The 24,901-nt window shown below is 38.5% G+C and overlaps 2 protein-coding genes across 2 annotated transcripts; one reads left to right on the top strand and one right to left on the bottom strand.

The window, feature by feature from the left end:
• Window positions 1-10,512: 10,512 nt before the first annotated feature.
• Window positions 10,513-11,443, bottom strand: LOC137253049 (heat shock protein 23-like). Its single transcript, XM_067789350.1, has one exon. It carries the CDS (start codon window positions 11,229-11,231, stop codon window positions 10,698-10,700), a length of 534 nt encoding a protein of 177 aa, XP_067645451.1. The 5' UTR covers window positions 11,232-11,443; the 3' UTR covers window positions 10,513-10,697.
• Window positions 11,444-16,063: 4,620 nt separating this feature from the next.
• LOC137233947 (heat shock protein 23-like) lies at window positions 16,064-16,944 on the top strand. Its single transcript, XM_067757504.1, has one exon. It carries the CDS (start codon window positions 16,297-16,299, stop codon window positions 16,795-16,797), a length of 501 nt encoding a protein of 166 aa, XP_067613605.1. The 5' UTR covers window positions 16,064-16,296; the 3' UTR covers window positions 16,798-16,944.
• Window positions 16,945-24,901: the final 7,957 nt, after the last annotated feature.

The raw sequence follows: 24,901 nt of genomic DNA, 5'->3' as shown, positions 1-24,901 counted from the left end.
AACTACGCGAGAGTTCTTGACCTATTCAAGGTTTTCTGGCTGCATATAAATACAAATGTATTTACATATGTACAGAAAGACCCTCTTTATATGGGTATGTGAATGTGTGTTTACAAACATTAACGGCAGAAATCACGGTTGCCACAGCCTGTTTTCATTTGGGACCAAACTTCGTCGAAAAAAAGGACCAAATTTCAAAAAAAGGACCAAAATTTGTTTTCATTTATTGGTATGCGAACAATGCAATAATCAACAACTTAAAAAGTACAAAACAACACGACGTTACAAACAAACAAAAAGTGCTTCAATTAAAATTGATGATAATTATTGATGATGATAATTAAATACATTTTATCGCTTATGGTCATATTTTTCAGTCTTATACACATATGTATGTGTATAAATTTAAGAACTTAAATCATATATGTTTATAATATATTCTGGGCTACATCGAAAAAAAAAAGTATAATAAAAACAGTTTTATGTCTTTCACCGACCAAACGTAATGAGAATCTGGGTTTGCGTACAAAGTTCTTTGGCTAACATTATGTGGTTGATTGAAATAAACTCCAATTGATTGCGTAATTTGGTTTTAATAAGAGACAATTCAAAAAAATTTCGTTCTGCGGCCGCCGAACTATGTGGCAGACCAGTAAATCTTACACAAAACCAAGCAATTCTTCAAAACACTTTTCGTTCATACCATTTCTATAAAAGCTTATTTTTTCCCAAAAAGCTAAAACGTCTATATCAGGCTTAAAATCACAATTTAACAGCCTTAAAAGTTTCCATTGTGTAACAATGCAATGTACTTTATCAAGTACGAAAAGTTATTTATTAACGGTATTATAGAAGTTCCGAGTTCTGCTAATAACTTGACGGTATTTTTATGTTGTACATAAAACTTGTATATCACATCCAGAAAAATCAAAGCGCTTTTGCATTTGCTTTAAGAGTTCAATATAAAAATCTAAAATATTTTTTTTACCGCAAGTCGTTGTACATCTGTAAAGTTATCACATTCAAGAAATACTTCAGCTTTAAACAAAAATATTTTTTAATTCAAGGTAGTAAGTTTTATTACTTACATCAAAATTTTTCAAGCATGCAATAGGGGAGTGTAATAGTTTTACACAAAACGCCAAAAAATTATACGGCTATGCATTTGCTATGTTATGGCAAATACGCAACATAAAAATCCATAGTTTATTTTTTTTCAATTTTGAATAACGAATTAACAACTGTCAAAACAAAACAAAATATGCAAAAAAAAAATTTTTTTAACGAAAAAAAATTGTTCAGGATCCGTAGCTTTCATTTGCTGTAGCAACGTTTCCAACACCAAATACACAAAATAAGGGTACTTTTTGGTACTTTTCGTAATTTCTGCCCCATTTTAACAGATAGGAGCTTCGAATTTCAAACAGTGCTTACATATATTACAAAAAATGTCGTCAAAAAAAATCGTAGAGATCAGTAATATATATAACTTATATCACATGTTTGCAACGCATCAACAAAAATAAACCACGGTTTTTGAGGTTGCGTATTTGCCATGACGTAGCAAATGCAAAGCCGTATATAATTTTTTGGAGAATGCAATGCTAAATATCTATTGCTTTTGGAATGCAATCCACAAAGCATGTTTTTTGATCCAAATTGTGTCGTATATTTACAGGCGCGCTTCAACATAGCCTAGTTACATTGGATTTTTAGCAGTGCTTTATTTAACAATGCCTCCGCTGTTCACTACTACTTACTTACTTACTTACTTAATAGGCGCTTAATCGTTTAAACGTTTTTAAAAGCTATAAAACAACGAAATATTTTGTACTCATTATGCATGAAGTTGCTCAAGATAAGCTTGAAGTGTGCTTCAATTTGATCGTATAGGAATGGCAGACGAATCTTTTCTGATTTGAACTCTTTATTTAAGGTACTTATATTTTTAAGAATATAAGCGAGAAACAGCATATACGCTTTTATTTCGGGATTTGACATTAAATTTGATAATTGTATTGCACTAACGCCACTTCGAGACACGCACAATGTTACACGACAAAGCGTTCTATGTAAAACCGGACAATAGCCAGCGTTGCCATATATTTCTTTTCCAAGTCGTCAGACACCACCCAAAAGTCGTCAAAAATCGTTACATCTATGGCAACAACCAAAGTTCAGTTAGGACGAAGTTGGGTTGTTACCAGGGGATGTACAATTGTATTCGCTGGAAACCAAAATGAGATCGCCGGATTTCATTCAACAATATTAACTTTAAAAGCGCTTTTCTGAAAATTGTCTTTGACTGTTATTTTTTGTTGCCACATACAACATATACAATCGTTTTTAATTCATTTCGTTTTATTTTATAAATAACAAAAACATCTTAAAAGATAAATTTTGTATTACATACAAAAGGTACTTGTTTTCAGTCATTTTAACAACGATTTTGCATTTGTTTTCTTTGAGCTCGAAACTCCTCGCATAAACTCCTATATCATTTTAGTTTCTTAGTTTTACATTTTTGCGTTCATTTTTTTAGCATATTTATTTGCGATTCAATATTATGACAGGAAAAGTTATTCAATTTTAAATAATCTTGGGCTAGCAATATTCCTTTTAATGTATCGATTTCCAGACGGTTTCGGATTTTTGTTTTGTTTAAATTTATTTTAGAAAAAATTCGTTCTACATTGGCGGCCACCGTGGTGTGATGGTAGCGTGCTCCGCCTATCACACCGTATGCCCTGGGTTCAACTCCCGGGCAAAGCAACATCAAAATTTTAGAAATAAGATTTTTCAATTAGAAGAAAATTTTTCTAAGCGGGGTCGCCCCTCGGCAGTGTTTGGCAAGCACTCCGGGTGTATTTCTGCCATGAAAAGCTCTCAGTGAAAACTCATCTGCTTTGCAGATGCCGTTCGGAGTCGGCATAAAACATGTAGGTCCCGTCCGGCCAATTTGTAGGGAAAATCAAGAGGAGCACGACGCAAATTGGAAGAGAAGCTCGGCCTTAGATCTCTTCGGAGGTTATCGCGCCTTACATTTTTTTTTATTTTTTCGTTCTACATTCGTTGAAGAGTGTGGCAAGCACATTAGATCTACAACGAATTCACATAAATTAAAAAAAGCGTATGTAGAGTCAGCCCTTTTGATAGTAGAAATAGTTTTCCAAACAACTTCTGGAGGAACCTTAGAAATGTCTTCAAAATATTTCTTAAATTCTAAAAACTTTAATTCCCTATACTCGCTATCAATGTCCTGCACAATTTTCTGATCGATTGTTTGCGAAAAATGTTGCAAGACCATATGCAAAAAATAAATTTTTTTTCCTGCAACTTCTTTGGGATCCATGAAACTTAAGTTTTGTAGAACAACATTGTTAAAATCAAAACGCTTTCTAATTTGATCACACAGTTTAATATAAAAAAATAATAAAATCTTGTTGCTCGGAAATGTTAGAGGCGATAAGTTTATCCATTGCAAAATCTCCTATATAAATTTGATCACTTTGCAATATATTTTAAATGTTTTTATAATCTATAATTTCTATGTTGTCGAATGTAATACATTCCGACTTTACAAAATTATACAATTTTTATTTCCGAATACATATTATGTACTTGAAGCCCCTCACTCTGGAAAATTTTATTAATTTATTAATATTTTGAAGGATATACTTCAAGGAGAGATAAATTTCATTAATGTCATCCAAGTTATCAAGGATGGTTTTTGCATTTTCTATTTTGTCAACATTAACAGCGAAGTTAAACAATATTTTTAAAGGCTCATAAAGTTCTAATACTCTGTATACTACTGCCTCTAAGGATAGCCAGCGAGTTTGACATAGATATAGCTTCTCTTTTGGCTGCAATTCCAATAGCGCAATTATATTTTTCAATTGAGTAGGTATCATCAGTATCGATTTTCGTTATGATCTGTAGGTACTTCTCTGAGAACTATTGGAAACGTAATTATACACATTGCGCATCAATGTTTCTACACTGCTGGTTAGCTTTAAGCAGGCATACGAAGAGCAAAGCGCCGAAGAATGACATATACATTTAAAAGTGATTAAGTTAGAAATTTCCTTTTCAAAAATTCGGGCGACCGAATGCTTCGAGTCGGTCATGTTATTGCTTCCGTCTGCAGCAAAAGTTAGCATATTTTTAGTATAAGGTATACAATGTTCAATAAAGCTTGTATCTTAATTTTAAATATATGTAATTTCTTGGTGTTTGAATATTTAAAATAAATCTTACATAGAAGGCAGGCTTAAATCGTCATTTTTCATTACAAAATCGCCCAAGCGTCATTCTAGTTGAAAATCGTCAAAATGACGACGGCGTCGTCAATCTGTTAACGGTGCCAACAGCTATCGGCTCTGCTGGTGAGAGTTTCTTGGATTGCCATTCACAGGGTATTCAAACAAGCAAATTTTTTTATCCGTGTTGCGATTGTTATGAAAGTAAAAAAATTCAAAAATTCAAATCAAACTACCAAAATCGTGACGGCTCGCCCAAAAATTACCAAAATTGAAAAAAAGGACCAGCAGACCAAACGGGGTTGGAGCTGCCCAAATTTGGTCCAAATGGACGCAAGCTGGCAACCGTGCCAGTAATACTTCTGTATGATAAGTTGAGATGATTGGCCTTATCTGTGGGCATATTAGGGTGGCTCTTCGTTGTATGGAGAAAAAAAATCCGTATAGCGCATAAACGAATATATATAAAGTCTTACGTCAATCTATGAAGATTAAGAGGTTGCGCAAAGAACTTGAAGTCATGAAAAAGGACGAGTTCTAAACATTTAAAGTGATCATATTCTTTAGTTGGGCCAAACTCTTTTTAAAATGATTTCTGGGTAGGAGCTGCTTCGGCCGATATATTAATAAAGAAAAAACAAAAAGTTTTTACTTTTTTCGCTTTCGATGTCAGCTTAACACGGACTTTGCATCATCCAATTCACCAAGTTATTAAAACAAAACATCAAAAGAAAAGTTATATAATAAATTTTTATGCTCACTTTGCATATTTTTTTTTCAAAAAATTAATAATGAACAATGAATTCAAATAAAATTACCAAAGGCGAATATGTTTTCAAATTGTCCTCAAGTTGTTTAAAAAAGCAAAATACCCAAAAAAGGTGCCGATTTAAAAAAAAAATGTATATTGCGATTGGCTGAAAGAATAATCGAAATCAGTAATGCAAAATCTTTTAGTAGGTTCTAGGGGCATAAACACTCATTTGAAATGATTCTTACCTCATACTTAAGTTGAGGATATATGTACGTATGAGAAGGGTTTGAAAAATCACTTGGGCTTACATTCAAACATCTGTTGTTTATTTGCGTAACTATGCAATAGCGTCTGAAGCGTTAATTTTGATTTTCACACCTCATCCTTCAACACCCAAGTCTCCCGGTTTGACATAAAGTTGGCGGCCCTATCCAAACTAGTCCCTTGGAGTGAATCACATTGATTATAGCCTATCAAGCAAGTATAAATACACCTAAACATTACCGCTCCTTTTTCATAGGCACATATATTTACCAGGTGAGGCCAGGACCGCCGAGAGAAAATCCGGGCCCCCATACTAAAATGAACAAATTCTCAAAAATAAAATTAACATTTTTACATATTTATATGCATTTGTATATACATGTATATAATATTCAATAAATATATAGTTACGAACTTTAATTTATCTACACATTCATACAGATCAACACATTCTTCATAAAGTATTAATATATTTGTAAAAAAAAAATATTATATAGATTGCGAGAAATATTGCACTTTAAAAATCGGTGAATAGAGGTGTGAAAACTAATGAAAAAATAAGTACAGTTTATTACTTATAGAGTTCTATTTAAACACTACATTTATTGTATGAAATAAGTTTCTTCCATTTGCAATACACATATTTTTTGTAGTAATTTAGTATATTAAAAGAGTTTAGTTAACACAAGTGGGCTTTCCTGGCCTTAACAGCTGCGAAATTATCTATGATAGTGTCAAAATCCAATTGCCTCGCTGTTGGTGCTTCAATACAGAGTATGCCAAGTCCAGTAAGGCGTTCTTGAGTTGAACACGATCGATGGAAGTTCTTTATCCTTCCAGAACACTGAAGGAACGTTCAGCACTAGCTAATGTAACAGGTGTTCTTGAGTTGAACACGATCGATGGAAGTTCTTTATCCTTCCATAACACTGAAGGATCGTTCAGCACTAGCTAATGTAACAGGTATGGTACAAAAAATACGTAGGACAACACAAATGTTAGGGAAAATTGTAGCTAGATTTAGAGCACATATAGCATTCAACAATTCAAATGGTGACAGATTTTCGTTAAAATTTGCTAAGTAAATGTGCTTAAATTGGATCAATACATCTCCTAAACTCACTGAAATGTCTGAATTGTATTTGCTGACAAATTGAACGGCATTTTCTCGTATTGAAACCTCATCCATGTATCCAAAATGCCACAAAAAAGAAAAGGTGTTCTTCTAATTTTTCATGCAATAACCGAATCAACTATCACCAAAAAGGTGTTGTTTATGAAATAAGTCTCGTGATCGTCGTTTCATACCGAATTTTTCTGTTGCAACAGAAAACGAATTCAACTTTATGCTACAAAGCCGACGCCAAAAACGAACAACACCTTATGCGGGGTGCAGACACGTTAAGAGATCTATAAAATTTGTTGAAATTTGAAATGATTGCAATCTACGAAAGGTGATTAAAGGTGTGGTTTGTTTATTTATTTATTTTTTTAAAATTGGATATCATTTTGAGATTCCCGGGCCCCCCTAAAGCCCGGGCCCGGGGTAAATGACCCCCTCAGCCCTCCCCTCTCGTCGGGCCTGAGTGAGGCTTTGTCCTTCGCAAGAACACTAAAAGTGGTAAACCAAAAGCTTTCCCAAGACAGTCGAACTAATGGCCGTGTGTGTTACTACCCTAAAGTAGTGGACGGTCGAACTGGTCTGAAAACTGAAGCTACGCTGTCATCCATAATGAGCTCCTATATCATAAGGCCGGAAAACAGCAGATAACATCTTTCAACTTAAAATCGGTCGACTTTCATTCTAAAATATCGGCTTGATTTAACGAAGATTATTGAAATCAATGATGTGAACACAAACGTCTGCAAACATTGGTGTACATTTTAAAATTTTTATCCAAGGTCCTTGTAAAATTTTAATTATTTAGATGCGTCGAGGATTATACGATTTTCACCCATTACGCAATGGCATCCACCTACTTTGCTTATGATTTCGAAGGCGGCATCCTAGGCCGAATAGTCACTCCCTAACGTTTCAAGGTGTTTCTCCGGTGTAGCTCGGCAGCATATCGCGACAAAAGCATCCGTTAGAAGGTCTTCGGAGCTACACAAAGAGCTTCTGCGAAAGTGACGTCGACGAAGGTATGAGTTCGAAGTCGCAGTCCTATAACTTCTGTGCTGGCATATGGTGTGAGGGTCACGAGGCGTGGTAGCGATTGGTGGTCGGGATTGCTACTGTTCGCACATGGGGATTTGTAGCTCTTAAAAACAGCCGAAAAAACTGGAGGCGCCCTGTGCCACGAGAATCATGAGTATTAAGAGACCATTAATAGCAACCGTAAGTCGCTTTTGTGCGTTACCGCCAAAGAGCCACAAATGATTTAAAGAAATTGTGTTCGCGACGATTATTAGGAGTTAACCCCAGGTGAAACTACGCTTTGCACGAGATGTACAGACAAAACTGTGACCATTTTATGTATCTCTATTTCTTTTCAGCAGACGCAGCAGTACCAATTCCAAAGACCGGGGTCAGTTTCGAAGGCTCTCTGGAGTAAGTGAACGAGGGATAATCCCCGCGCAAGGAGCTACTCCTGAAAATTTTTGAACGGTATGCGAGATCTTGAGGCAAAACCCCGGATCTTTCCGAAAAGGCCAACACGTTGATTTCCTTAAATACATACAAGCAAAACTTTTCCTAAATACTATTTTTTTAAATAGAAAAATAAAAGTTTTTAAAGTAAGAACACCGGCGTATGCCGGCGCGCCGCCGCCGATAAAGTGATCGGCGTAAACCTCTAGTGTGAACCCAGGGCATTCGGTGTGGTAGGCAAAGCACGCTACCATCACACCACCGTGGTCGCCAATAGTTAGAAATAGTTTGACAAATAAATAGTATTTTTTGTTAAATAAATAGTTCTGGTGTTATATTTCAATCATTAAAGGGGAGGAGTGATGGAGAAACATATTGAGTAAAAAGTGCTAAGTCAGGAGAAAAAATTTGTTTTGAGTGAGGAAATTGTGCTAAGTCATAAAATGGCCGCTTGGTTAGCATACATGATTTTTATTTATCTTTTTAAAAGCTTCTACACTCAAAAGTATTGCAACTAAGGTATCCTCATTCACAGTTTTGAAAAAAGGTTATTTCAAAAATTACTCAGTTTTTTTCGTCTCCTGTAGAATTCGTAAAAAGTGACTTAGCATATTTTCACATTAAGCAACCGATATTGTAGGAAGGCTCCATGTGGCGGTTTGAACGTTTTATCAGGGCGGCGTTTAGAAAAAACTGTGAAGGGGTTCCTTACTACTCGTTGATAGATACCCGGCTCAGTCAGATATAGTTTTCCAAAAAATCAATTTGTATTGTAAATAACCTATAAAAATATTTAATCTTTCACAATCCATCGAAGATATCATGTTAAGAGAATGTGTTACTACTTCTGCTAAGTAAAGTTAGAAAACTTGATTGAAGGGCTTACGCCACCGATTAACTTTTGGAAAATCGTTGATTTTTTGACACTTGAAGCCATATGCTTCCAAGCTGTTGGAGTCGTGTTCGAAAACTTTAAAATGTTTTCTAGCGAGCGCAGAGCTTCTCTAAAAATATTTAACCGATTTAAATGCTTTTAAAACCAAAACTTTCGTAAATCTATCGGCTTTTGCCTGATGTGGGATTTTCACGTAGAAGGAATACTATTTTTCATGCAGAAACATAGACGAAACACTGCATACCAGTTGTACTTGACTGTTGGATAGGCTTGTTTCAAATGACTATACGACGTTATTTTTTAATAAAAAAATTCGAGAAATTTTTAATAAACACACTAATGTACCTATACTTATTGAAGCAATTGATATGAACTTGCTCAACATTCTTCGTTTTTCATTCAAAAAAAAAAATTCCTAATATGTGCATTGATATCTGATCGTGAAGGTGGCCCAACCTCTTACAAGGAATAACCGTAAAAAAAATTGCCATATTTTGTGGTATACAACTACTGGCGGGACGAACCTACTTATTTTATGCCGACTCCGAACAGCATCTGCGAGATAGATGAGTTTTCACTGAGAGCTTTTCATGGCAGAAGTACACACTCGGAGTGCTTGCCAAACACTGCCGAGGGGCGACCCCGTTTAGAAAAATTTTCTTCTAATTGAAAAACCTTGCTTCTAAAATTTTGATGTTGCTTTGCCCGGAGCGTGAACCCAGTATCTTCGGTGTGGTAGTCGGTTTCTGCCACTTAGCTGCGATGTGCGGTATTATTTTATGTTATCAAAGTGGCAAGTTTAAACTCTAGTCAACTTTAACTGGAGTTTAAAATTCGCACTCACGAAGCACATCATCTAAAATCGTTGACACTGTGCTTCTACCTATACTCATGCTAACTGATCTTTGATAGGATCCTTCAGCTAAAAATCGTAACGTAGCTGCTAGTTGCAGCACTGGCAGAAATTTCGATCCAGTTGAGCGTCCTTCAGTGGTGTCCAATACCATTCGGAAAGCCTCTTTGTTTATGCGATAGTATACAATGTAACTGCAAATACACTATAAATATTTAGAAACCCACATTAAGAAATATTTTTAATTACGCTGTCTCTGGTAACTTAAATGGATTGCTGCGATCTCTCAAAATTTTCCTTTCGACCCTCTCGCAACTTTCTTCTTCCAATAATATAAATGCCACAACTGCTGATCCCGTTTTGATGTCAATAAATTTGTTTATTTCTGTTTAAATGCACAAAACAACTATTTTATAAAATTTTGCAAAAATTAACATCAAAATTGCCGGTGCATCGCAAAACAGCTGATTCGAACATCGCTTTTATTTACATTCGAAAAGAGCAAAACCAATACGGTTTTATGACACCAATTGAAATCAATATTGGTTTGTAATTCCAACAATACGCAAAAGCGACTTGGATTCCATGACAACCCTGATTATTATATATGCAAAAGGGGAGCAAGGCTTGGTGTTTAACTTCAAGGATTGGTATGTACGCATGTATGTGTATACATACTAATGTGTTTAAATTATCCCCTATTGATAGGAAACAAACTAAAGAGCAATCAGAACAATGTTTTTTCAGGGTAAGCGGTTATCGCGAGGTTTACAACAAATTTGACCAACACCACTGGTTAAAACGACACAACGACGTAAGGTTTCACAGGAAAAGTTTATTCAAAAATTGACATTAATTGCTGACCACCATAAATAATAAAAAAAAACACGTAGCTTTATGTTTTAAGAATTGTTTTATTTTATTATTCTGAACAGACTTAAAAGAAATAATAATAACAAAAAGAGGCAAATAAATAATTTGCAGACTTTACTCTCTTAACAGTTCAATAATTAAATGAATTTGAATGTATACAACGGATTTCAGTGACTAAAACGACTGGCAATGTTAAAGCTTGAAGTTTATTTCTTTTCCTTATTTTCCTTCTTATCCTTCTCTTCTTCGGGGTTTTCCTTTGGATTTTCCTTAACGTTTAAGTATGCTGGACCTGTCTGCTGGATTTGTATCACCCGTTCGTTGGCCTTGTCTTCGATGGCTTCTGGCTTAGGTACACTAACTGTTAACACACCATCCGATGACAACGTGGAAGTCACCTTATCGGCCTCGTAACCCTTTGGCAGTGCGTAACGACGGATAAAATGACGTGAAATATAACCATGATCATCTTCACGTTCCTCATGTTTGCCCTCGACCACGATGTAATCATCAACCACCTTAACAGTTAGCTCACTTGGTTTATATTGTTGTACATCCATACTCGCTTGGAATCCATCTTTACCCACTGTGGCTATTGGTAAGTCTTTTTCAAATTTCCGCAACTGACCGCTTGGTGAGGTTGTAAGTGCAGGCCAACGAGTATAAAACACCGGCTCGTAGAATGGAGTCAAACGGCTCAATTCATCCACCAAACTCAAGAGCAATGGTAGTGTTGACATTTTAACTTTGTTTTGTTCTTTATTCACTTTAATAAACAAACCTTGCGAAAAATTTGTGTTGAAATATTTATCTTTTGTTTATATTTATGTATGCTTTGTGAGCGCTTATTCAGCGTGTTACTTTGTTGCAGTTTGAAATTCAACTATGCCGCCCATCGCAAAAACGAGCCCCTTTTATACTCACAGCTGTTGCTGAAACAATCGGTTCGCTGAGCGCGCATACTGCGTTTTTTTTCAAGTGCTACGAGAAACTACGCGAGAGTTCTTGACATTTCAGGGTGTTCTGGCTGCATATAAATATAAATGTATGTAGATATGTACAGAAAGACCCTCTTTATAAGGGTATGTGAATGTGTGTGTACAAACATTAACGGCAGTAATAATTCTGTATGATAAGCTGGGATGATTAACCTTATCTATAGGCATATTAGGGTGGCTCTTCATTGAATGAAGAAAACAAATTCGAATAGCGCATAAACGAATATATATAAAGTCTTATGCCAATATATGAAGATTAAGAGGTTGCGCAAAGAACTTGAAATCATGAAAAAGGACGAGTTCTAAGCATTTAAAGTGATCATATTCCTTTATTCCAGAAATACACAAGTAGAATAAAGTACAAGCCTTCGTACTCGAAAATTTCTAAAAATTCAGAATAGAAAGTAGGACATTTTTGGTGCAATTGAAGTCATGGCACCTCTGCTATTTATAACTTTTTTTTTATTTGACCAATTTTTTAATTTGAAATGCGTTTGGAAGCAAATTCTCTAAAAATTATTGATAACAAGTAAGAGAGAAATTCCAGCCCACAATAAATGAATTAGCGTGGACCTTTTACGATTTCAAATTTTAAATACACTACTGAAATTGCTGCGCATAAAATTAGTACTATTAAATTTCAATACGCATTATACTCAGATGTAACTGAAATATGTGTCTATGTATCACCTCTTAAAATGGTGCGTGTCCACAATTCATCGCAACTGATTCAGCTACATATATGTTACTATGGCCATCAGCGGGTTGTGTGTCGGCTTTTCGGTGCACCCTTTGCTGTAGCTAGTTGTTTAACCACTGCCGCTAGATGGGTCTCCTAAGCATTATCTAAGCGAGGATAAGCGTCTTTTTTTTACGCGCAAACGTAAACGTATACAGTGTAAAAAAAAAACACGGCTATTTTTGGCCGGTGAGATGGAGAATCGGAACACTTTGGAAAATAAGGGCCGCCCTAGTACATATGTATGCATGTTTGAATGTAAGTAGGTATATTCATAGATTCCTGTCATGGCACAACGATACAAGGTGGCAGCATGGGACAGCTGATTTTAAGCTTTTTTATTTGATACATCAAAATACGGCGCAGTACGATTTTGACATTTGTCCATCGAATTTACAAAAACAAAGTACATGAAATTTTTATTTATGTTTGTAGGTATGTCACCATGCTGCCACCTTGTATCGTTCCGCTATGATTCCTGTATTACAATTGCTATAAATAAAACTGTGTATACTTGTTTGTACATATGTACATATGTATGTAGGTATTTTGTTTACTTTATATTTGCACGATTTATTATAAAGTTAACCACTTTTTTTCATTTCAACCATATTGAAAATTAAAGTATGTTTGCTTGCCCTGCATATATGTATGTATATTACATATGTGACCTGGAATCATGAAACGGACCTATTGTGCGAAAATACCGTTGTTTACTGTTTGAGTGATTCTTATAGGAAATTTAACGCTCTTTCCAAGTTTTTTCACAAATCGCATTTAAATCCAAATCTGACCACAAGTACGATTTTTTGAAATATTTCGATCCACGCGCCACCTGTCGGAGATTTTTTTCTTATTATTGCATTGTCATCCAAGTTTCAAGCTTGTAGCTTATCGGGAGTTTAATTACAAAATTCGTTCACAACGACCAGCCGCTACACAGTCAACCTAAACAAAAACTTTAAACGCGTTTTTCTCTAGAAAACTTGTTTTTGCACAATAGGTCCCTTTCATGATTCCAGGTCACTTATATGTATTTTGTAGTTTAAATAAACTTTTTTCCCAGTCTCAATTTCATTCCTTCTAACGGTCTCTGGTCCCATCCTTACAAACGGATCTGGGGGCCAATTCCCATTCTTGGAAGTGGTAAAATGAAAACGAATTTTCATAAATTTGAAAAAATTTTCGTATGAGTTTTTTGTTCCGATTTATCACTTCACAGAACGTGAATTGGCCCCCTGGGTGTCAAAGATATCACATATGTATGTATACTTAAATTTTAATGCCGATTTAAAATGTTTGTCGCAGAAGTGTCTACGAACTAAGGGAAGTTCTAGTTCTGCTTGGTAGGCCCCGACCAAAACATTTTAACGATGCCCGAAGCAGTTTTTTGGTGTCTCCTGCGTATCGCCTCAACTATAGATAAAAAAAAAAAATATATGTAAGGCGCGATAACCTCCGAAGATATCTAGGTCCGAGCTTCTCTTCCAATTTGCGTCGTGCTCCTGTTGTTTTCCCTACAAATTGGCCGGACGGGACCTACATGTTTTATGCCGACTGCGAACGGCGTCTGCAAGGCAGATGAGTTTTCACTGAGAGCTTTTCATGGCAGAAATACACCCGGAGCCCTTGCCAAACACTGCCGAGGGGCCACCCGCTTAGAAAAATTTTCTTCTAATTGAAAAATCTTATTTATAAAATTTTGATGTTGCTTTGCCCGGGGTGTGAACCCAGGGCATATGGTGTGGTAGGCGGAGCACGCTACCATCACACCACGGTGGCGGCCTCAAATACTGTGATCTAAATACGTTAAATACATTAAATGGCCCAAAGCAGGCTAAACATTGTCCTTATACAAAAAGTCTTGATTTGATTTTGAACTTTTAACAGCAGGCATTGTAGGCCATTATGTTTTGGCATTTCACCATTCACAGCCACAATCAAGAGCATGTGGTGGCCTCCTAGTACAAAAACCCTTTATTTACTACGCATAGATAGATATCCCGGTTCAGGCAGTTTCTAGTTTTCTAAAAAATCAACTTTTATTCTAAATAACCTACTATAAAAAAATTTAATCTATCACAATCCTGCGAAGATATCATGTTAAGAAATAGCGAATGTGTTACTACTTCTGCTAAGTAAAGTTAGAAAACTTGATTGAAGGGCTTACGCCACCTATTAACTTCTGGAAAATCGTTGACTTTTTGACACTTGAAGCCATATGCTTCCAAGCGGTTGGAGTCGTGTATTGTTATGAACTTGCTCAATATTCTTTGTTTTTCATTTAAAAAAATCCCTAATACATATGTATGTACGTACGTATGTACATATATATATGCATTGATATCTGGTCGTGAAGGTGGCCCAAACCCCTTAAAAGGAAGAACTGTAAGAAAAATTGCCATGTATTTTGTGGTATACTAATAATAACTACTATTTAAGTACATTATGCTGATATTCTACCTAGCTAGTGCTATAGTCCAGCTAAGCACGAAAATTTCAAAAAGTTTCTGGAAGTCGAAAATTCTGGATATCATAAATAAAATGGTAAACAAACTTTGAGTCAAACATTCGTTATTATTTGTTGATATATTTGTGTATATGCATGTATGTATATATGTTTGCATAATATTCTTATATGCATCCATACAAACTTATAATATGTATGTACCTAGGTATCTACATATGCATGCATATGTGTGTAGATGGGTGATTAGGCATTGTTTACGCTTCGAGCTTTGTTCGCTGTAGAGCAGAGCCGGCCACACAAATACTAAGACAACTGCATAAGTGTGTGTAAAAATGGAATGCAACTCCCCACAGTGTGCTAAAAGAAAATGTGGGCTGTAGAGTTTGAAATTAAAAAGGACTTTGGTTATTTGATTTCAAGCTAATCCTGACTATAGCTGCGTTTTTTCTTAACGTCTATATACGTTTACGCTTAAACTTTATATGGACTGCTATGCGACAAACTTTAAATACACCTCTGAAATTGCTACGCATAAAATTAGTACTACTAAATTTCAATACGCATTATACTCAGATGTAACTGAAATATGTGTCCATGTTACACCCTCTGCACTAATTCCATGTATTTTATGCGCGTCCACTATCTATCACAACTGATTCAGCTATATGTTATACACAGAAACACAACAGAGGGTTATGTCTCCGCTTTTCGGTACACCCTGTAGCTGTAGATGTGTGTTTAACCACTGCCGCTAGATGGGTCTCCTAAGCATTATCTAAGCGAGGATAGGCGTTTTTTTTTACGCGCAAACGTAAACTTATACGCGTGTATAAAAAAACACGCCTTATATTTAGTTATATTCGTATAACTAAGAACGCGGATGTCGAGCTAGTTAGAAACAATTTTTTTATAAAAGAAGGTATGGTGTTTATTCATTGCGAAATTTACTTAAAAAAATTCACTTTTTCATTAAGAAAGAACTATAAAACAAAGTAAATGTAAAGATAGATATATATATTTTCAATACATAAAGTTATTCAATAAAAAAAAATTTATGAAAATTAATAAAACTAAGTAGAACGTACACAAATATATTTATATTAAATTGGGAATATTTATTAATAATTAATTAATTATTAATAATTAATATTTAAATTGTCAATATTAATATGTATGTTCAAAGGAACTTAATAATACTAAAACGTATTAAAAGTCACTTTAACCTTGCAGCATATTGTTTTTATTATTTGCCCAAAAAGTAGCATGGACTTTTCCTTTTGCATTCACTGTTGATTTTAGTGAGTGACAAGCGAAAGCAAACGATCGTGATCGCACATCGTTAGTGCCTGTGTGAAAACACGAACTCAAATTGCACAATGTGCAACTTTTGGCCGGCTCTGCTGTAGAGTGTTTATAAAAGGGGACGACGGTCGCGTTCAGCGGCATACATACATAGTTCCATTTTAAACTGCTAGAAACTCACGCACTGAATAAGCGCTAAAAATATAAACAAAACTTGGTCGTACAACGCATATTTAAAGGGAAATTGTCTACATTCAAACTACATACATATATAGAAAAAGAGACAACAAATTAAAATGTCGACGCTACCATTGCTCTTAAGTTTAGCCGACGAATTCAGCCGTTTAACTCCATTCTATGAACCGGTGTTCTATACTCGTTGGCCCGCAATTACCGCCTCCAAAAACGGCCAACTGCGTAAATTTGAGAAAGACATGCCAGTCGCTACAGTGGGCAAAGATGGATTTCAGGCGAGCATGGATGTGCAGCAGTTCAAGCCAAGTGAACTAAACGTTAAAGTTGTTGACGACCATATTGTAGTCGAGGGTAAACACGAGGAACGTGAAGATGGTCATGGTTATGTTTCACGGCACTTCGTCCATCGCTATGCACTCCCAAAGGGTTTCGAAGCCGATAAAGTTGTCTCAACGCTGTCATCGGATGGTGTATTAACAGTCAGAGTTCCCAAACCAGCCATCGAAGATAAGTCGAATGAACGTGTTGTACAAACTCAACAAACAGGACCAGCTCATTTGAATGTAAAAGGGAATCCGAAAGAAGTAAAATCAAAGCTTTAGAAATCTTAGATTCATAAATTGTTATCGTTTTGTCATAATTCCATAAATTCATTTAAGAACATACATATGTAAGTCAATTATTTTTAAGAGAAAAAAGGCTGTAGCAGGTAAACCTAAATAAAAAAAAAAATATTAAAACCCTATAAATTTTTGTTTTATGCACTAATTTTTTGGAAAAAATATTTATTAGGTTTTAAAAAGTTGTTATGAAAATATTAAACCGGTTAATGGGAACAGATGCTATATCGCTTTTTGCTGAGCTTATTTCCCTTAACCTGGCACCTAATTGTTTTATGCCGATTCCGAACATCAGCAAACAGATGAATTTTTTCTGAAAATTTTTTTCATTGTAGAAATACACTCGGAGTGTTAGCCAAACCACTGACGAGGAGCGTCTCCGCTTAGAAGGTTAGGAATGAAGCCGAAATGATACTTCAATATGATTAAAACAAATGTTTGATATGAGTCCGAAGCGTTAGAGAAGTGTGGAAAAATGTCTACAAAAAGCTTCCCAAATTCATTAAAAAAGAATCATAAAGCGTTCCGAAGTCGGACTTATTTCAGTACGTCAGGAGAGATTGAAAGACCTCAACGGATTATTTTTCATTTCTTTAAGGCAGAAGGATATGTACCCAAGAGAACGCTCGGAAATTAAGATGAAAAGAAAGTATACACTCTTTTGAGCTGTTTACGATTTTAAATTTTGTTGAATGAAATGAACAGCCTTTACCGCTCTAATAAAGTTACACTGCACATTTCCTTGCAGAAGAAGAAAGAGCACTACCAAGGGATACACGAGTCACCTTTTTTCTGGTTACCTTAACAGGTTAAGCTCTTACTTGTCCAGAATCAACCCCGACATACGTAATGTATGTCCTGCATGCGATGTGTCCCCACATGACACCAACCATATTTTCAATTGTACTCGTAATGTGGAACCTACGCCTCTAACACCAATCTCCCTATAGTCCGCCCCTGTTGAAACTGCTAGTTTTCTTGGACTCCCGTTATAGGACGTTGTTGAAATTTTGTGAGTGGTCGTGCTCATTGAATGGGGCGAAGCACTTTTAACACAACAACAACAACAACAACAGGGTAGTCATACGCAATAGCGTTTCTGGCACGCAACTTCTCCGAATTTGTAATACGTAGAAAAAATCTTGGGCATTGAGGGTTCTTCAAAAAAGCCATAACGCCTAAAACTACAAATGGCTAAGAAAAATATCCCGCACTCAGACGTACATAGTAAGCAATTTCAGGACAATTTACACTACAGGATCAACACGCGCTTATGAAAACATGGCGATTTCTATTCTCATGGCTCACGGAGAATATTAATTTTATTTGAAAGGATTTTATGGGTTAATAGGTTATTTCGATGGCTTTGGTTGAAGAAATGTTTCATTTGATTCTGATAGCGTCTTCGATATATTTTTGTGGACTTACTGTATGGGCACCCCTCACTAGGATAGGCACCTTGTCGTTGGTGTGAGGGCTTAGCCGAACTCCATAGCGCCCGACTGTGAGGCGGAGCTGTTTAGGACTGACATCTACGCCGTTTCGCCTCATACGAGGGCGGCGGGATGTCGGTGACCAAGAACTGCCAACCCCCTAAACCGAGTTGTTATGCGGACCGTGCCTATTGGACGATTTGCAGCCAGGGGATAAATTCGGCTGTATTCGAACGGAGCCTACCCGATACCGGGCCACCTCGGGAAGTATTAATGGCCTTACCACAGTAAGGGGCGCTGTTGTGGCGGACGGTTCTTTCCCCGTATATAATACTGGACCGCTGAGCCCACCTTGTCGGGCAGGTGGTCGTACGACCAAGATGAACGACTCATTACCTGATTGTAATAAGGACGAGAGGAGGACTGAGTCGCAATCCAAGGACGACAAATACGAATTAAGCGATGCGTCGGACTCGGGGAACGAGAGTAGTGCTGATTCAATGAACTCCGTGCTGGAGAAGCACACAAATGAAAACGGAGTAGAAGAGTGGAGAAGCGTAGGGAGCAGAGGAAGTAAAAGAGCTCTCTCGCAATACCGTGCAGCACTAAGAATTGTACAACGCTTGAGAGCAGTGGTCGACCCAACAGAAGTGGAGATCGAGCGCTTGGAATGGACCCATGAAGCGGTAGAAGTAGGTCGAAGGCAGTTCAAAAGGTTTGCTGCGAGAAACCCTCGGTTCTGCAACCGGTACGAGGAGGAAGAAGCGTCGAATGGCAGAATGAAGAGGCAACGTTCGGCGGAAGGCGACAAGCCTGCTTTCAAGAGGCAGAAAGGACCCAGTCCTAGAGCCGCGAGGCAGGGCAGTCGCATAGACAAGACAAGTAGGTCCAAAGCTGTAAGACAGATGGGCTCCAATAGCGAGGTAGCAACTACCTCGAAAACTGCGAGTCAGAGGGAAGTTCCAATTAAGGAATTAGGAGATAAGCCAAAGGGAGATAACGCTAAGACTCAAGCTTTCTCGGAGGCTCTAAAGGGAGTTAACGCTAAGACTCCGGATTTCTCGGAGGTGCCAAAGGGAGATAACACTAAGACTCCTGCTTTTCCCGAGAAGATGAGTGATGTGGCAAAGCAGTCACTGACTGTGTCGCTGGTTGATCGTAGCAGTCCTTTCGAACAAATGACTACTGAAAGGTGGAGATCTGTGGAAAGGAGCTTATTAGCTTAATGCTTAAGATGATTCGGGAACAACCAAGTAAGCCCCTTCCAACCTTTGATTCGGGGGGATGGTTTAATGGTGTGAAGATGATAGCGTGCGACAACATCGCAAGCTTGCGGTGGCTGGAGGAAGTGGTTCCAAACCCCCAAAGACAAGGCACGAACGCGCGGTTTGAGGGTGTGGATAAAGCGTAAATCCCCACGGTACCAAAAGTTAAGGTATGGATACCATGCGTGATGAAGTCGGAGGATACACTGCGACTTCTGCAGAATCAGAATCCGAACATACCGACACAGGATTGGAAGGTACTTACTGTATCTCGGCCTACGGAGGATGGTCAGTTCTACATCTTCCCAATAAACAAGCAGGCGGAGTATATTTTGTACACGCAGCTTGGCAAAATGTCCTTTGGCACTGGAAAAATTTACATGCGACTCTGGAAAAGGAGTCCCGAGGATAAAAACCCTAACACACTAGAGGTGGGCGAAGTCCAAAACGACCTCAAAATCCTAAGGGAAAAAAGACAGGTGGAGGTCCTCGACGTCACCACGAACGTGCTAGAAGAGGACCAACCGGTAAATGGTGCTGTGACTCGCACAGAGGGACACCTGGCACAACAGTCACGAGAGGCTGAAGGGGGCCTCGAATATTCTAAACCAAAAAGGCTAGGGGAGGACGACGACGTCTAGACGAAGGTGCTGGAGGGGGACAAACAGCCCAATGATGCTGCGAGTCCTACAGATAAACCTCCAACACAGTAAAGTGGCGTCGAGCGAACTCCTCCTTCATTTGACGTGGCGCTGATCCAGGAGCCGTGGCTCTCATCGGGAGGAAAGGTTTCTGGACTTAGCGCGCGCGGGTTTGGCATTTACTACGCGCAAACGGAAGAACGGGTGCGAGCTGTAGTAATGGTAAGGAAACAGCTGCATTCATATATGCTGCCTAATTACATCACTGAGGATCTCGTAGCGGTGGCCGTTGAGCAAAATAATAAGCAGGCATTTATCGTGGCGTCCTGCTACATGGCCCATGCTGTGGAGGTTCCACCGATGGAATGCAAAAGGCTAGTACAGGAGGAAGGGCGCAAAGGGCGGTTGGTCATAGGCGCAGATGCAAATGCGCACCACAATGCGTGGGGAGGAGCAGATACGAAGGAGAGAGGCGAATCTCTGTTTTGTTACATCATGCAAACCAATTTGCAGATAGCCAACAGGTGAAATGTCCCTACATACATTGGTCCAACATCCAGCAATGTTCTGGATATTACATTGAGCTCCGAGCGTGATATATCAAGGTATGATTGGATGGTTCTTGATAGACCATCCTTCTCCGACCATGCGTATATCAGCTTCAGCATCCCCCTAAAGAGGGTAGAGAAGGGAGGAACCTTTAGAAACCCTAGGTCAACGAACTGGACCAAATTCCAGAAACATGTAGAAACAAAACTGGGAGAACCCAAAGAGGTTGCTAATGTAGAGGAACTTGAGGAGTCGAATGAATTCCTTACAAGGACGCTTATGACTGCGTATAACACAGCTTGCCCTCTAAGAAGATTCAGAGGAAAAGCAAAGCCGCCATGGTGGAGTAATGAGCTGAGTCTTCTAAGAAGACAGATAAAAGAAATGTTTAAGCTCGCAAAGACCGTGGAAAGCGTGCGTGAAATTACCAGGGCAATGATAAACTCATGGAAAAGTTTCTGTACGGACATAGAGTGCTCCAGCGAAACAGCACGATTGAAAAAAGTCCTAGCAAAGGGAAACATAGTCCAGGGACTAATAAAGAAAGAGAACGGGGAACGGTCACGTAATAGTGAGGAATCCCTTGAGGTGCTTCTCGATACACATTTCCCATCGGGAGACGGTTTAGAAGAGCCAGCAGACATCACTCACACTTCGATCACGGAGCTAGTAGTGCCGGGCTTGGTGACCGATACCAAGATCGAGTGGGCAGTGAAGACGTTTTTTAAGTTTAAATCGCCGGGCCCAGATGGTATATTCCCGGCCATGCTACAGGTCTCAAGTAGGGCGGTCTTGGAATGGCTTAAAATAATATTCGATGAGTGCATACGACTGAATCGTGTACCGCACTCTTGGAGAACTGCTCGTGTAGCATTTCTACCAAAGGCGGGGAAGATCGGTCACGTGTATCCCAAAGACTATAGACCCATTAGCTTAACATCATTTCTGCTCAAAACCTTTGAGAGGCTGATAGATGTATACAAGTCCAACGTGGATGAAAAGCTGCTCTCCACAACACAGCATGCGTACACCACAGGCAAGTCGGTAGACACCGCTTTGCTAGGGTGGTAATAAGCATAGAGAAATCCCTGGAATATAAGGAGTATGCTCTAGGAGTCTTCTTGGACATTGCCGGGGCTTTCAATATTGTTGCAAAATGGGCGATTATGGATGCTCTTAATTACATTAAAGTACATCCTGCCTTAATCAGATGGATCGGCTGCATGCTAAATTGCAGAAAGATTACATCACAATGGGGATTGTACGAGGCCACGAAATCAGTGGACAGGGGCACGCCGCAGGGAGGGGTACTATCACCTCTGCTGTGGACGCTGGTCATCAACCAACTGCTCAGGCAATTCGACGATGGACCCGTAAAACTTACGGCTTACGCAGATGACGTTGCAATTGTCATAAGTAGAAAGTGCCTTCCAACGATTAGTTCTTTGATGGATCGGGCGCTTCGGGATATTCATACCTGGGCATCTAATGTCGGATTGAAAGTCAATGCGGAGAAGACGGATATGGTCTTGTTTACAAAGAGGTACAAGGTCTCAAATTGGACCAGGCCTAAGTTAGGAGGGGTGACCTTAAAGGAGAAACCTTGCACAAAATATCTAGGAATCATCCTAGACAGTAAGCTGTCATGGAAGCTCAACGTGGAGGAGAGGGTCAAGAAGGCCTCAACGGCACTCTATGCATGTAAAAGAATGATGGGGTGTACGTGGGGCCTATCGCCCTCTCTTTTTCATTGGGTTTTCACAGCGATTGTAAGCCCTATTCTATACTATGGAATTCTTGTTTGGTGGAAAGCCACACAAAAAACAACATACCGCAAAAAATTAGAGGGGGTATGCAGACTATCGATGCTTAGCATTACGGGAGCCCTGAAAACAACCCCGACGGCTGCACTGTATGCCATTCTGCACATCCCACCTGTAGCCCTGGTAGCAAAGAACAAAGCGTTAACGACCGCAACCAGGCTCGGTGGTTCGGGGCAGCTTGAGCGCCGACCATATGGTCATAGTAGTATAGCGTCATCAATCACAAGACGAACAGACTACATGATTCCCTATCTGCGCTTCGAGGGAAATCTTAAGGCCACAATAGAGGTGGACGGTTGGCGCAAGGGTGCGCAAATGGCGAACGAGGCGATACATGTGTACACCGATTGTTCCAAAGTAGTGAAAGGAGTATGGTCTGCGGTATACTGCGCTGATCCGGAAATAAGTAGATCCTACAGGCTGCCGGATTACTGTAGCGTTTTCCAAGCGGAAATATTAGCCGTAACTAAAGCAGTAGAAACCCTGGAAGAGAATAGCTTAAGCTGCAACCGTGTTAACTTTTATATTGACAGTCAAGCAGCAATTAAGGCAATAATCTCGCATAGAACAGCATCTAAATGCGTGTTAGAGTGTAAGCAGTCTCTGGAGAGAATCGGGACAGGGAGAAGCATACATCTATATTGGGTCCCAGGGCATATGGGAATAGATGAGAATGAAAAAGCGGACGAACTAGCTAAAAAGGGTGCATCCCTTGAAGCTTGCTCCGTAGATGTCCCAATTAGATTGGGCGAGATTAAGCGAAGGCGAGAGGTGCACATGATCGACCAAGCGGGAAAGGCGTGGGTTCAAGCGCGGGGCCGTAAAGTGTCGAAGATTATGTGTAGGTCTTACAACCTTAGACTAACACAGTTGCTCCTATCATTAAAAAGAGAGGACTGTAGACTCATGACGGGTATTCTGACTGGACACTGCCTTCTGGCCTCACATGCCTTTAAATTAGGCTTGGTCAGTGATAGCAGATGTAGGAAATGCGGGTTGGAGGAGGAAACGATCGAGCACGTTCTGTGCTCGTGCCCTGCACTTGACAGGCTAAGACCCCAGCGATTAGGAGTGATACAGCTATCAGATCTAGAAGCAGCAAGTGGCTTAAAACCTAGGAAGCTTCTAGTATTTGCCAAGAGGACGGAGTTATTTTATAACATAGGTCCTGGTTTTTGATAGGGTTTTTCAGTTTGGTCGTTAAAAGAAACTTCTGGTAACACTACGGACTCAATCAGTCTATGTGAGGTCCTCATGGACCGGCCAGTTCAACCAACCAACTCTATGGGCACGAGACACTGTTCATTGCTCGTATTTGTATTGAATGGCATTGCCTTCATACAGGTACAGCGTTGACAGATTGACGACGCCGTCGTCATTTTGACGATTTTCAACTAGAATGACGCTTGGACGATTCTGTTATGAAAAATGACGATTTAAGCCTGCCTTCTATGTAAGATATATTTTAAATATTTAAACACCAAGAAATAGATCCAATAATGTTGATTTTAGAGGGATACTACAGTAATAAATATTGAAGTGATCAACTTAGCTCGTGAAAACGGCGGAGTGGTGATGATATATTTGCCTCCGCATTCCACTCATAAAATGCAATCGCTAGACAGAGCATTCATTAGCCCACCCAAGACTTATGACAGTAACGAATTAAAGCGTTTTATGAGAGATAAGTTACTAAATTCCAAAGCGTATTAAAAGGTTCAGACTGGCCACGTTGCAGTTAACGGTTTCAGATGTACTGGTATACCCATTCGATCGAAATATTTTTACTGATGCAGACTATATTGCTGCAAATGATATGTATGACCACCTAACTGCCGAAAACTCTGAAGTTTCCCAGCAAAATAATGCAACTTCGGAGACTGGACGTACTCTTACTTCACCGACATCTAATACAAATAGAGTGTGGTATCAACCAGTAAAGGGGTCGTTTCATCATGGAACCTTCAAAAAACCAGCAGCGAAAGCTAGAAAAGCTGAATGTGAAGAATTAACCAATGACTCCGAAGTAAGTGTCGCCTACGCAGAATCGAATCAAGGGGACTTTGTTGAAAAGCCTCCAGACGGAGAAATTTGCTCCTTTTGCGAAAAGTTATGGAAGTACGAAAGAAATATATCAGAATGGAGTGCTTGTTTACAGTGCGATACGGTTTGGGCTCATAACGTCTGCATTCCCAAAAAAAATCTAATTTTTATTTGCGAGACTTGCACAAATTGAAGTTTTTAAGCAATTTTGATATTTCCAATAAATTATTAATTTTTAATATCAACGAGCCAAGGAGGCATTTTATTTTATCTTTTGAGAAGCTATTTATATTTTATTAGTAAAATTGGTAAATTTTAAAAGAAGTTATTTA

Source organism: Eurosta solidaginis, chromosome 5, assembly GCF_040869045.1.
Source record: "Eurosta solidaginis isolate ZX-2024a chromosome 5, ASM4086904v1, whole genome shotgun sequence".
NCBI classification, from domain to species: Eukaryota; Metazoa; Arthropoda; class Insecta; order Diptera; family Tephritidae; genus Eurosta; species Eurosta solidaginis.
Note: the sequence above shows the minus strand (reverse complement) of the source record. Positions and strands in the feature narration are given on the sequence as shown.